Genomic DNA, 15,703 nt, shown 5'->3' with positions numbered 1-15,703 from the left:
GGTGGAGGGGGGGGGGGGGTTGGTTGATCTTGTCTTCAAGCACCTGTGCTATTTTCTTGGGCTCAGTTTACGTTAGGTATAAAACTTTTGGTATGTTTCATATACATACATCAATAAACATGTGGGGGGAGGGGGTCGTAAATGTATGAAACTCGGAGGTGAATAACGTTTTTCCCTTCAAGTTGCATACTTTTCAAATTTATTTTTTTACTCAACCTCTGAAAAAAAAATAACAATTCGGAATTAGTAGGTTTGCGGTTAGTTCACTTTCATTAATAGCGTTAAACGTAAACTTCCGATATCAAAAAGGAGCAAAGTCTTGTGAAAAAGTGTCCGTTGAGTTTTAGACAACTTGTATACGTTTGACAGCAGAATTTTACTAAAATGAGCTCATCTCATCACAGTATGTACAGTTACTTCCATTAAAAATTCACTGTTTAAATAAATTGTCTTTTCACTAATGTTATAACTGTATGTGGCAAGAGGTGGGAGGGGTATTCTCTTTGAGAAGTGGACAGGTATAGCTTACATCTAGGCTATGCCTGTCCACTTCTCAAATGAGAATAGTAGGAGGGGTAAACAGGTAGTACATTATTTTAAATTCTGTGTAGTCATTACGTACAAAAAATTATTTATGTAAGATTTTTTTGTTTATTCCTGTATTTGTGTATAATGCTGCGGAATATCAATGTCATGTCTTTTGATTGTTGGTTTGGAGGATGAATTGAACACTTGACATTTTGAGACTGGTGACAACATTGGTAAACAAGTTTCAAAGTTGATGCAGAAGGAAATCTATATATCATCTTGCATTTTTTTTCTTTCAGAGAGCACAAGGGGCCAAGAAGAGACCGAAAAACTAAAGAGTAACTTAGAAGAGCAACTTGATAGATTAGTACAACAGTTAGCTGATTTAGAAGAAGCAAAGTATGTTGAAGTTATTTGGTATTGCCTTATTTTTTGCAGTTATAAAATGTATTTCTCACAGACAGAAGAGTGAACAGAGCAAACAAATCAAGAACTACTAAAATACCGGTAGCTTGAACTGCATTGCATAATTACTAGTACATGAACACATGTTCACTCACAATGTTGCCTCCTTTGGTCACAAGCTGATATGAATCTCAGATCTACTTACATTGTGACCATGTCATTTGTTGTTCTATCATAACTAGGTTTATGGTAGAAGCATAATCAGATACATTACTGCTAAAGTGCTAATAGAATCAAAGTGCAAAAAAAAAGAAAGAAACCTCCAAAAAAGATAAATAAGGAAGGTTTTTTGCAAGGAAAAGTAAAATATTACCCTAACTGTTTTTAACTGGTTTTTTTCTATTCATAACAGGTATGTTATTTTTATAAACAAAATGTAATATAAAAAAAACCTTAAGAAAATCTATTGCCTTATACTGGTGTCTTAACAAATATTTTAAATAATGAAGAGCCCTTGGTGAGGGAAGATTCCTGGAACCAGGGTGGGGCTCTATTTGGGAGATGCAGAAATATTTTTTAATTACATCACAAACGGTTATCAGCCAACAATATTTTTATAAAACATATGGTATTCTGATTGAAACTGCATATGTAGATTAGCTTTTGCCATAAGACAATGGAAGTCATAATGATAATAATAACACCAGAATTACTGAGAATATTTGTTCTAATTTTAATAAACAAGAAAAAGACTAGAAACTGCAGAAAGAAACTAGAAACATGATTTATCTCACATTTTGGAAACAAATATGACACAGGTTTAATTATTGTTTTTAATTTCCTCATGATACACATACTTTAGATGCTTTTTCTAGATATGAATAGTTTTGAGTAAGAGTTGGAGACTTTTCAATAAAATATTCAAAATAGCTATATAAAAACAAGTTAAGATTGAAAAATAAATTTTTCTGAAAAGAAAATTGGGTGTATTGAAATTCTTACCAGTTCAGAGATTAAAACAAATTTAAAAATAAAATTAAAACAAGATCTTAAAAAAATTATTCTTGACTTTGATTTTTGGACAATTTGCTTACAAATCATAATCACTAGTTTATGATATTAATTTAAATATCCTTCTTAGAATCGTAATATACTCAGGCCATTTTGTTTAAGTTCCTTTAAAAGCAATAATTTAAAGATAAGAGCAATTACGTTCTCCATTTTATAACTTTCAGTTGATAAAATATTTGTAAAATGTTGGATTAAAAATATATTTTCAATTTATTTAATGAGGCTAGCATTTCCCATTTATATTCAAATGCATGCATAAAAATATGTTGAATATATTTTTTATTTAACAATTATTTTGTATACCATTATCTCTAATTGAAACTGTAAAATAAAAATCAAAGATAACAGTACGCACTCTGAAATATGGGGAGAAATCCAGGGAAATAGCATGCCATGAAAAACATGCTAAGAGAAACACAAAATAAAAGTCAAAAGAGAAACACAAAATAAAGACCAAGTGCAAAAACATTGTTCTTATCTGTTTAATTGCAAACTGCTTTGCCAAGAATAATTAAGCAAATGATTAATCTGTCTATTAAATGTAGATGGGTCTACAATCTTCTTTTTCATGCAACTTTTTTGTAAATGATTTCCTGTTACCTTCAGTATTCCAAGGAACTTGTATCTATATTTGTATCAGTTTTATGATATATGGGAAAATACAACTTGTGTGCCATTAATTTTGTATGCCTCAGATAAGGTTGATTTGGGATACAGTACAGTTCAGTATATGTAATTACCAACTTCTCTATTTGAATCAGAGATGACCTAGATGCTGATGAATATGAAGAAACAAAGCAAGAGACAATGGACCAGTTAACTGAATTCAAGGAGTCACTAGACAACATGGTGGGAGGAAACCTCAGTCTTGTGGATCAACTCAGCGGTATGCAGTTGGTAAGTTGTCAAATATTTGATGAAACGCAACAGAGCTTCGTGTGAAAGAGATTAAAATGCCTCTATAGATTGCCTCATGTGTATATGCTTTCAGTGATTTTCTTAATTACTGACATTAAAGATGGTTTCTTTAAGAATTTGAAGATTATAAGCAGCAAGACAATACCTGATATAAATTCTTGCAATATAATTTTGTTATGCATGGTGTCATATTTATGATGTCAGTTTCACCATAAGCGAATTTCTAAGTGCATCATTTTTTTTTTAAATTTTACCTGCAATATTTGATTTAAAAAGAAAATTTAAGGGAGGCTTTTCTTTTGTAACTGTTGATTTTCCAAGAGAAAAATAGGTTGAAAAAAAACCCAAGGCTTATATAAGTTCAGTTTAATCTTGCAAAAGCAGCGGTATTCATTACTGTATTAACGTATGATGCCATAATGATGCAAGATACATGCATTTCAATTCCTAATTACTTCCAGAGTTGATTAAATTCATTTATTTTTAATCAACAAAGAGGAATATTTTTAGTCTGCACCCAATGTAAATTGGTTGGTTTTAAAAACGATGAAATGAAAATTTCTTTGCACGCAACTGTAATGATAGTAATTAGTGGTGGGTAGGTGTAATGAACCTAATTCATGAAAAAACCCTTGTTGTATAAGAGTCATTATTGTAACTTTTGCATGAGTTTTATTTGTTGAATCAGCTTAATCTTCATGTTTATGTAAAGAAAAAAATTACATGCAATTTATGTTCTTTTTTATTTTTGAAGCAGTAGTTGTTTTTTTTTTTTTAGGTCAAACCACACTTTATTAAATATACTTGGGCAAAAATTATGACTTAAAAGAATTTTTTATTGCTTCAAATTGTCATTGTTTTTTCCCTGTTAATATTGATAATATTTGCAGAAAATTTGAAGAGCCCTTAAAAATTCATACCAGGTATACACTCGTATGATTAATGTGGACTTTGTCTTCCTTGCTGACAGGCCATCCAAGCAGCCATTAGTAAAGCTTTCAAAACTCCAGAGGTCATCAGAATGTTTGCCAAAAAACAACCTGGCCAGCTTCGACAAAGGCTAGCCGAGGTATTGAACATAAATCATCCTTTATATACCCAAATGATTGAATGAAATTTGCACTCTTTCAAGTAAAAATCAACTTTAGATTGTCTTGATGGTCATTATGAAGATCAAAGTATTTCATTACATGTATCATGTTTTCGCCACAGATACGAAGAGATGAAAAAGTGGGGAAGCTGTCTGGTGACATTGCCACTCAGCAATCTGTTGAAATCCTGACGGCGTTGAAGAAGCTTGGAGAGAGCCTTACACCCGAAGAAGAGTCCTACCTACAGAGCAACTCCAGCGCTAGTCTCAAGCAATTCGAACAGGTGTCTGGAGATTTAGGTATGACTTTACGCATTTAGTTTCACATGATTGGTTTTTTTTTTCCTCAGCTCAGTGCAAGAGTTATTGTTCTTTGGTATCAAAATGTCATCGATCTGGGTTTTTGTACTAATGAAATATGCTCTATTTTATTACTACTAAATACATCCTGTGATTTTATCTTTGTTATGTTAAAGAGATAGAAAAAAAATGATATTTAATCGATATCATGAGATAAATAAACCCCATCAACAAACAGTTTCACATTTCATTCATGGCCCGATCATCTAGGAATTGGATCATATGAAATTGATTCACCTGTATACCGGTAATTTTATTTTTTTATTATTATGCAGCCTCTGGTGATAAGGTGTTGGCTGTAGCTAGTTCACAGGTGAAGCAGGCATCTAAATAATCCTGGGGATAAGCCAGACCGATCATCATCCCCCCCTAGTGTCACCTGACAATACATCACTACAACATTGTCCAGATCACAAGGAGAGCATCTGTTTTCAGAGTTAAATTGCAAAGATGCTTCCTTGCCTTGCAGCCTGATCCAAGGAATGTTATTTAAGGACAGGTGAACTTTATTAGGATCCTGGGTCGTTTATTTTTTGAAATACCATACCTTTTTGTACTCAATTAATACCATTTTAAAATCTGTAGTTTTCATGTAATCAACTTTTTAATGCATCTTTTATGTTAAATAGTGAGGAAAAAAATATGAATATGAATTTTAATGTTTTGTGAATGGGTTGTGAGTTAATCAGATCATATCTTCTTGCTCTAATCATTACACATTATTTTAAAGAAATTTCCAATCGCTCTATATAATTAATTTAATCTCTTACTAATGGATTAAAATATTCAAGGCCACCTTTCAACTGTGTTTCAAAAGTATCACCAATAGTTACTTTGTATAAGCATGGGTTGTTTTTTTTTCTTCAAATTTTACATATTGAATTCAACTTATCAGTCTCATATTGATTTGATATGAAATGTGTATACATGTACATGCAATTACTGTATTTAGTAAATGTTCTGATATTTATCTTGGACTACACCAATAATGGCATCAGTATCTCTTCCAAATCTCGTCAACTACCGGATGCTGTCCTGTTTTTAATTAGGCCAATGTACATGTAATACTTGGAGGACATTGACATTTGTCATGAGAAATTGGAGTGATTTGCATATGAAATTCATTCATTGTCATTTATAGGCATTTGCTGGCATTTGGATGTGCGAGTGCATAATAGACTGTTTTGCGGGCTGCTTGCTTGTGATATTGTTACATTAAAAGTTTAGACTTTATCAATTTAAACTTATCTATAACAGTCTAGACTGTTATAGATAAGTTTAACTTGATAAAGTCTAAACTTTTAATGTAACAATATGATATGAAATTAAATGTTTAAATTGCTAATGGCAACATATTTCAATACATGAACTTGTGAGAGGAAAAGATGTATACCTGAAAAAATTGATTTAATAATTGAAACAGAAATCGCTACTTTGTATGAAAAAATATGTTGTCATATGTGATAACCATGATATGCAAATAAAATGTTGGTAAAAAAAGTATTTTTGATTTTGTGAAATTTGCAATGTTTCAATTGACTTTCTACTGTTGATGAGATTACTAGTTTGTTAAAATGCATTTTACAAATTTGAGGGATTTTTGCGATGATCTATTTCTCGCTATTTTTGAAATCATATTTTAATTTTAGTATTTTTTCTCGCAAAAAAAAAAAACCCAGACAGAAATGATGTCTGTGTGCGCCATAACGTTTTTAGAATAGTAAAAATTGCTTTCGTAAAAAAAAAAATTATATTACAGATGTTTTCTACTTCCGCATAATTCGCATTACGCGAAAATAAAGGATATACGGTGTTTTGATCTATTTTTTGATTTTTTAAATTTATATATGCCAGAAGTGTTCCATAAAACAATAATCTTGAGAAGTACATGTAGTGTGTTATTGTACATATAATGAAATAGAGAATAAGTACATGCATTGTTAAAAACTGCCTCTGTTAAATACTTTTAGATCGTAGTTTTGGGCATTATGATAATATACCCAGTACCATAAATTACGCGATGAAAACACACTTGAAATAGCAATATAAAGGGCATCGTTTTAATCTATCATTGTTGGGGGTGAAGATTAAATCGAGAAAAGTGTCAAACTTGCAGACAGTAAAGTCATCCTCACTACTTAACACAGTATATTAAAGGAGGCTTTCATTGCTTTAGGGGGACCCTGCAAAGTGTTATCCCATGACGGATAATGCACGGTCGAGATATACTCCTCACTCCCCTCCAAGATTATCAGTTATAATTATTAAAGCATCCGGACATTTATATCCTCGGCGCGGACAGTACACGGCCTTACAATGTGGGAAGATTAGATATATAATTGAGTTTCAGTGTTCCGCTCCTTGGGTCAGTTTTGCTACAAAGGAAAACCATCATGACGTATTAATGGACTATTAATGCCAATACACACTTCCAATCTGAATAATCTCACGTCGGGGGCCACATGTAGCATGTCGGAAAACCACGCTACGTTTTCCCCGGCGATGGACATGAATTCCGGGTGTTCGCGCGCTTCTTCTCTTGTCTGACGACGTACAAGAGAGCCCGATGATGCGTTTTGCACATTGGCACCTTCTTTAATGCAGGGGATGAGGATTTGCTTTCCTTCCTTTTATCGCCGCATGGCTTCAAACCTGTTTCCCCGTTGGGACGTCATGGTATCTATAGAGTACCAGGGATCTTCTGGTTAATCTCACTTTTACTTATTTCTCTGTGATTGCGGATGTTACAATGTTTCCAGAATCAATAGCGTAGATTTAATTGGTCTTTGACTAAGAGTTTGCTAACCTTTCCCCTGAATTACTCATAGAGACAGAAATTGAAAGTTGAGCCAATGCCATGATATGTTATCAGTCTCTAAGGTGCTATGATCAGTACTTTGATTGAAATTTGGTCTTTGCCTGCACGGGTTGATGTTATTAGCAGTTAGAGTTTGGAAACAAAGAATAAAGAGAATTATTAAGGGTTTGTAATCAATTCTAATGATTGAGTAGCTCCGATATAATAACGAACAAGGGAATAAGTGTCCCATACTGGGTTTTGATGTTGAAAGTGAAAAACTTTGCTCATCCATTATGGTAATGGGATTTTATCAATTTAAAGAAAGACAGTTCACTTTTTTGTCGATCTTTCACGAAGATTCGGCACTGACAAACAATCTGATACAAGTGACATGAAAAGATAAAACGGAAATTATATTCTTTTTAATGATATTGACAGCCCGTTGCCTGGGGGGTTAAATTTTCGAAATACTAATTGTCGTTCTTCACGTGCAGAACAAACACATGTCACATGTTCAGTCCGAGATTTCGGCGAGATAACTCGAGATGTGTCGCCAGTCGTCTGTGTTTTGACAAAAATTTTATTGCAGCAATACATTTCATAGATTCCTCTAGAACAATTAATCTGATTAACACAAACAGTTGCTACAGGACAGTACCGAATTTATTAACACCTTTCCATTGTTTTCGCCTGTTTGGAAAGGTGATGCACTGCAATGGGCCGCGAGCTTTATCACGGCGCTGCTGTTTGTTTAAATTCAGAAGCACGTTTACGAACACCACTTGTTTTAAGTGCACTCTTTGTTTTACTTAACCCGTACACGTTTCGGATATTTTTTCTGCCTTTGTTTGAAAATTAAATGAATAAAAAATGTTCTATTCCATACTCCCATTCACTTTCGGGCAGGAGATATCAAACGGTCTACGATTTACAAAATAAAATAAATATCTGAATCTGGTAACTTGACCATGAAAAAATGAAAGTGAAAGTTTTCTATGGATGTCTATTATTGTCTGTACATTTTATTTCAATATCTTTCTTCTTTTTCTTTTTAGGAAAACATTCTCGACATCCATTTACTGTGTAATTTATAGAGAGAGAGTCGATAATTTTGCTATTATAACATGAAAGCTTATAAATCTATAAATATTCTTCTTAAATGAAGGATAAAGGATAAAATTTATGAAGTCCTGCAGAAATCTTCACTTCTTATGTGATTTCCTTTCCTGTTCGGACAGATTTCTGTGGCATAATCTACCAATTCTAGGCTAGGAACTAGACTTAAAACGCCATTTCCCGCCTCATCACCGTATTTAATTTGGTTCACGGAGCGCTTGGGCCCCAGTTTATCAAATCGATGCATAGACAAACCCCTGTCATTAGGAAGATAATATGTTAAATAGTCGTTTATCAAACCCGACGTAAAATGTACAGTTACTGGGATCGTTCATTAGTAATTGAGGGACGAAATAACACGTGGCCTGTGGGATCTGACACTCGCGAGAGAGCCCCCGGGCTCGTGGCATGCAGCTCGTGAAAAATGGACTAACGTTGGACCCAGCACACGGCCGGTTGATGAAGTGGAATACAAGATTGATGACCGCTGTCACTCGGGATGATCGGGCGTCATTTAAAAAGACCGAAGCAAATCAACTTTCTCGCCTCTTTTTAAGAAGATTTCTAATTCTTTGCAATATCCAGAAATGAATGTGGTCCAATAATTAAAAAAACCGTTATTTTTTAGCCATCGTGACAAAAGTTTTGATTTATTGAAGCTCAGTTAAACACTGAACCTGCGAATAATATGCATATAATTATGCAAAGATCATATAACCGGGCAAAGAGTATGGACAATAAAACAGTAGAGAGTAATGCCATGATAATTAAGCATTGTGCATGGTAGCATTCTTGAGTGTTAACTTTATAAATCAAATCTTTCCTCTCGCAGACGAAACAAAAATACCCTTAAATTAAACAGAAAGAATATCGTGACGTTTTGTCAAATTAGTTTGTGCGTTTGTAATTTTGCGCAATAATTAGATATCTTTAATGGACGTTCTTGGGGCACGTGTTAATTTTTGTTGTCACAGTGATGTGGCGATTAAGGGAGAAATAAAAAAAAAAAAGAACCCAGCTTATGTGCTAGTATTGAACTGCATCCGAAATCTCTGAGTCATTGTTAAAACATTCCTTGAAATAAGAATTCATTCAGAGAAATGAAGACTCTATTTTCAACATTATTTAATGTCATGTTACGTTCGGTTACCATTGATAAGATAGAAGAATTTCATTGCTACAGCTTCGACGAGGGAGAGATGTATGTGGCCTTAACTCAACCACATTCGCCTATTTTAAAGACATTTCTATGGAACGCCATAGCTGCCTTATGTGGCTATTTTATATGTAGATGGTGCTTTATTATATTATGCTGTGGTTATTTCATGTGAAGATGGTGCTTTATTATATGAAGATGGTGCTTTATTATATGAAGATGGTGCCTTATTATATGAAGGTGGTGCTTTATTATATGAAGATGGTGCTTTTTTATGTGAAGATGGTGCTTTGTTATATGAAGATGGTGCTTTATTATATGAAGATGGTGCTTTTTTATGTGATGGTGCTTTTTAATGGGAAGATGGTCACTCGGAACTTTATTTTTGAAGACTGAGTTTAACATTTATTATCTCGAAATTTTGAAACTAGAACAAAATTGATACAGTTAAAATCCATTTAATACACAATTGCTAGTTTCTCTTTTTTAGCATAATAAGTATTTATGTTACGAGATGAACTGTACGACTTAATCTCAACTGAATTGACAAATATGATTAATTGAATAATACAATATTTTGTCAGTATTTCTTGACATTTTACTTTTGCCTTTACCACTTATAAAAGGGCCTTCTTTAAGCTATATTATAGTATAGTAGACCTTTCCCTGTGACTTTCCCTTACTTTATCTTCCAGTCAAATCCTATCACCTAGGGCATCAGTCTGTTTAAAATCAGATTTTTGGACTTTTTCGACAAGAATGTCGAGAAACCCCCCATATGAATCATCTTAAATAATATTTAAAGATAAAATTAATTCAATCAAACTATGTATCAGTAATAGAAATATTTCTCGAAAATTGTATGGATCCAAGGAATAATGAACTCTATAGTCTCGTTCAACCAAACGCTCGGCTGACACCGTAAATCTCCGACAAGCAAGGGAGACTCTCTGCTTGTCGGAGATTTACGGAGAAAGCCGAGCGTCGAGTTGAACGAGACTATATTGAACTCTGGCGTAGGAATACATACGACTACAAAAAATATCTAAATTGTTCGTACCATTTAAAATCTGACTATTTTCAAGCTATTTATAAATAAGTTTCCTTGAAAAGCAATGCTTTAGCATACATTACATCGAATTTATCAATTATGTTCAAGAACTAAGTCTTGTCAGCAGCGATGATTTGTGATGAGGTCCAAACACTGTTTCACATTCGGTTTGTCTGAGTAACTGTATAGGAGAGTTGATTAAAATCAACTCCCAATTAAGAGCGGATCAAAGATCTTATTTTAATCAGATTGCTAGGGCATAACATTCGCTTAAACACAAATAATTATTAAATTCAATTTTCTGCTTTTCAGGATAACGTTACTAGGCTTTAATTCTTGTAATATTCCGTCATTATATAAGTTGTCTCTTAATAGATGTCAGAGGCGGATCCAGCTATCTGGAAAAGGGGGGGGGGGGTCCAACTGATGAAAATCAATACGTGCAAAATTCATTATTTGTCAATAAACAAGCGGGACATGTAATTTTCTTTCTATTTTTCGTACGAAACGAAGTAAAACTTATCTATTATAATACTTTATTTTTATTGTTTTGTATTTCTTTAATTTTTCACATGTTTACTCAGTGTAGTAAACATCGGATGCTGAAGGGGAGTACAATGTACATTATTTCGATAAAAATTCGATTGGGTTTTTTCATATAAGAACAAAATTACGATACGTTGTATTAAATTCTTTAAATAAGCAATTTTAAAAGCATTTATTTGAGATAACTACAGTATTTATATTATAAATGGAGAAATTTGCCTTTAAATAGGCGTTAAAAGTTTTCAAAAAAAATCACATGTCCCATAGAAAGGAGGGGGGGGGGGGTCCGACCCCCGGACCCCCCCCCCCCTCTGGATCCGCCAATAGATGTAAGTTCGGTTGGGGTAAAGTCGTACACAGCTAGATCTTCTCGATAGCTTATATACTAATTGTGCTAGAAAAAAGAGGAACTAGCAATAGTGTATCAAATGGATTTTGATCGCATCAATTTTTTGTTTCACTTTCAATATTTCGAGATAATACATATATGGTTAACCCAGTATTCAAAAATAAGAGGAGTTCCGAGTGATCACCTTCACATTAAAAAGCACCATCATATAAAAAAAACACCATCATATAATAAAGCACCATCTTCACATAAAAAAGCATCATCACATAAAAAAGCACCATCTTCATATAATAAAGCACCATCTTCACATAAAAAAGCACCATCACATAAAAAAGCACCATCTTCATATAACAAAGCACCATCTTCATATAATAAAGCACCATCTTCATATAAAAAAGCACCATCTTCATATAATAAAGCACCATCTTCATATGATAAAGCACCACCTTCATATAATAAAGCACCATCTTCACATGAAATAGGCACATAAGGCAGCTATGGCGTTCCATACATTTCCCCCACAAGAAGATTTTTTTTGTTGATGGCAGATTTCAGTGGGTCGAGTTCCGTCACAGTTTGCTTTACGATCGACGTTCCTTGTAAATATTATAAACACGGAGTCTACTACAAGCACTTGACAGATGGACACAACAGCCTTTTCTTGTAGGTATAAATTTGGCCGTTGCGACACACTCACTATATATCCCTACTTTGTATGCCAAATACGTCCCCATACTGAATGTTTATCAACAGAGAAAAGTTTTTTAATATAATACCATGGTTTATCTTGAATTTGGCATAAAAATATAAAACAGACAGACACTGAAACAAACCAAAGAAACCTAAAAAAAAAATACCCAAAGAATCAAGTTTATTTCTATGATTAGTAAAAAATCACGACGATTGGAGTAAATGACTGATGACATTTACTCCTTATATCCTTTCATTTCCTGAGCATAAAAAGCAATCCCATCCTCAGATTTGATGCGCATGGAACACACAAAGTGAAATGGTCTGTTTGAAGGTGTCATTAAGGCCTATTTACGTTTCATCTGGGAGAGAAAGAGGAATGGGAAAAAACCCTATCCTCTGTCTATTGATAAATCCGAGAAAATAGAGCTGCAGAAAAGACATGCTCCGATGCCGGTCTTATCGAGACTTTATATTTCGTTCGTTCTTCATTTCCGTCAGGAGGGGAGGCAGATTGGCGCGCCCGTCGCACCTGACGCAGACTTAGTGTCCTTATCGCGATGGGCTAAGTCGTCAGAACGTGTGACCGTACATATGGCTGATTAACGAAAAAACCTGGGTAGCGTTGTCACTTTGTCATTCGTCGTTATAGTTAGTGTGCAGATCCTATTTACCTCACGAAATACGTTAATTGGAAAATGCAATTAATGTGTACGAAGAGCATGTCCTGAATGCGATACCGAAAAAAAAGATGTCGAGCGCAATGTGGCTCCTGAGTCTCTCTGTTCAGTGTGAGTGAGGCAGGCAGCCTCTGGCGAGCAACGGTACGTTATACCAGGGGGCGCCTTTCACTTGATTCCCGTACACCGGCCAGTTGAAACTCAACAGGCACCTGTGCCTTGCCGCTTTAGTGATTGACACCAGTTTTGTAACACGCGCTGATCCGATCAGTTTAAAAGAGAAATTCGGAGAATCAGATGTACATTGCTGATAGGACGCAAGCACAGATTACCAGTAATTAGCCAAAGGAGAGAGGGAGGAAAAAATATTGCTGCCGAATTTTCAGTTTCCCAGATTTATTGGAAGAAAAAAAAGTTACACGTTTTGTGCCATACCATCCGTGACAAGTTTTGAGTGATTGGCAGAAGGGTTGAAATTTTAACGTTCATTCAGTTATATTAATTACCCAAAGTATGCGAAACACTTTATGTTCTGTTTCATCGGATCCTACAATAACAAAATCTGTTATTATGTGTGCATTTTGTGGGCTTTACACAATTCAGTAGGCAACTGGTGAGAGTGATAAAAATGTGGATTTATTTTATTTTATTAATAGTGCAATTATTCCATTTTGGTTGTGGCGTTAAACTTGGCACGTGTTATCAAGATGGAAACTGTCGTCTGCCATCTTGTTTTTGCGGTGGAAAAAGCGCGCCCGGAAATCTGGAGCCATCGGAAATTCCACAGATGATAATGTTCTCGTTCGATGATGCTGTAACTGGTGAAATTTACGAAATGTATGAAAAATTGTTTTCACGGGGTCGGCTGAATCCCAATGGATGTCCGATCACCATGACTACGTTTGTTTCCCACAATTTCACGGATTACAAGTTGGTGCGATCTTTATTCCGGAAAGGCCACGAAATTGCTGTACACAGCGTTACTCACAGAACTCCGACAACGTTCTGGAAACAGGCCTCATATAACCAACTACAGTACGAAATCGTAGAGCAACGGAGCATTATTGCTGAAAACGCAGGAGTCCCTGTCCGGAATATCACGGGTTGGCGGAGTCCGTTTCTACAGCCATCAGGTGACATACAGTTTACATTGTTACAGGAAAACGGATTTGAATATGATTCCACTTTGACTATTGCAACTGAAAAAGGTTTCAGTGCCAAAAGGTGGCCAAACACCATGGATTTCGGATGGCAGTTGGACTGCAATGTTCTTCCGTGTCCATTTGGAAAGTATCCCGGAATATGGGAGGTTCCGGTCCAGATGTTAGAAGTCGGGGATTCCGGAAACGGATGTCTCTACGCAGATTCCTGTCGTCCGACGACCATGGAGGAGGCATTCCAATTGTTCTGGGTCAATTTCCATAACCACTACACGGGGTCGCGATCGCCCCTATTTTTTACTATGCACCCTTCGTGGCTACGAGAGGAGCACAACATGAAAGCATTGAACTATTTCTTTTTGACTATTTTACATTATTACCATGATGTGTATTTTGTGACTTATCAACAGCATTTAGCGTGGATGAAAAATCCTACCCCGCTTTCGGACATCCTCAGGTTTGCGCCTTGGAAGTGTGACCATCTGCGCTATGAACCTGAAACAGACAAAGATGGCAACGGCCATAACGGAGTTTCCTCCATATCTAATTGTTTTCCATATTTGTTCCTTGTCCTCTCTACATTTCCATTGATTTACACAAAAATATTTTTTGACAAATATTGTCTTTTATATTAAAAGAGTTATCGCCTATAATTCTGATACATTTTTGTTGGCTCTTTTTTCAGTAGAAATAACATTAAGGAGGCTGGGTGGTCACCAAATTAACTGTCAGATCTTCCTAACATTTTTAGATATATATGATGTCTTTTGCTATAAACTATCATTTAGTAAAGAAAAAAGACCATATAGATGTATTTTTTACCTTTTAGATTTGAACATTTTCCTATATTTTTATGTAGAGCTCTCCTTTTGATGGAGATACATACAGTCTAAAGATGACCATGACCATTGAGCCCTCTTAAATAGATGGAATTATTAATTTGTATATTTTCAAAAAGTGATAAGATTGTTAAAATCGATATAATTGGGGTGTATAATTACTACTTTTTCTTATTTTTTGTCCGGTTCGTTTGAAGTAGAAGTGGATTAGATGAAACTATTTATGAGAGTATTTCCAGAAAGCGATAACACGTTAAAATCAATAACAGTGGGGCGATAATGTAATTTATATTGCACAAGGAAACGTTTATATTATGCATCGGTTTTTTGTTTTGGGGGATTTTTAAGGGGTTTTTTTTGTACTTTAGTGAATAAAAATATTGTCAATACTTATGTGATAAACATATTTAGGCCATTTTTTTCATGGGGGTTTCCAATGTCAGAAAAACGTTTAATTTTTTACATTACATTATTACAAAAATACATATTTAGTTATTTACACACATTTTAAAAAATTGCCTTACATTTAATATCATGATTTTTAAAAAATAGTTTGGCAATACTATTTGGTTTTTTACTTGGTAATTGTAACATTTAAGGTAAATCAAGAAGTTAAAAAAATGTCTTACGGAGATTGTTAGATAGATATAACCTACTTCAATTACATTAACTATTACTATCTATTATTCTGACGTTACCGACTTCTCAAAACTTACTCTTGGAAATGTTTGGCATTGGCAGTGTTCAAGAATAAAAAAATCTTTCATTTAATTCGGTATTTACTTTGAAATATAACGAGCGATATTTTCACAAAAACAGTGTAATCGGTTACTAGTACTCAATCTAAAAAAGAAATTATTATCTTTCATTAAGATTCAAAATGAAGAATTTGGTGAACTATTTGTGGAATTTATTTGTCTATTTTGGGAGATAACAAACTAAAG

The 15,703-nt window shown here is 34.3% G+C and overlaps 2 protein-coding genes across 2 annotated transcripts; both read left to right on the top strand.

The window, feature by feature from the left end:
* Window positions 1–279: 279 nt before the first annotated feature.
* LOC128188521 (protein LZIC-like) lies at window positions 280–5,992 on the top strand. Its single transcript, XM_052859622.1, has 6 exons — window positions 280–403; window positions 828–927; window positions 2,766–2,901; window positions 3,893–3,991; window positions 4,135–4,312; window positions 4,648–5,992. The coding sequence occupies exons 1-6, from the start codon at window positions 385–387 to the stop codon at window positions 4,704–4,706; spliced, it is 591 nt and encodes a 196-aa protein (XP_052715582.1). The 5' UTR covers window positions 280–384; the 3' UTR covers window positions 4,707–5,992.
* A 6,497-nt stretch (window positions 5,993–12,489) lies between these two features.
* Window positions 12,490–14,583, top strand: LOC128190439 (chitin deacetylase 7-like). Its single transcript, XM_052862491.1, has one exon. It carries the CDS (start codon window positions 13,389–13,391, stop codon window positions 14,553–14,555), a length of 1,167 nt encoding a protein of 388 aa, XP_052718451.1. The 5' UTR covers window positions 12,490–13,388; the 3' UTR covers window positions 14,556–14,583.
* Window positions 14,584–15,703: the final 1,120 nt, after the last annotated feature.

Source organism: Crassostrea angulata, chromosome 6, assembly GCF_025612915.1.
Source record: "Crassostrea angulata isolate pt1a10 chromosome 6, ASM2561291v2, whole genome shotgun sequence".
Lineage (NCBI taxonomy): Eukaryota > Metazoa > Mollusca > Bivalvia > Ostreida > Ostreidae > Magallana > Magallana angulata.
Note: the sequence above shows the minus strand (reverse complement) of the source record. Positions and strands in the feature narration are given on the sequence as shown.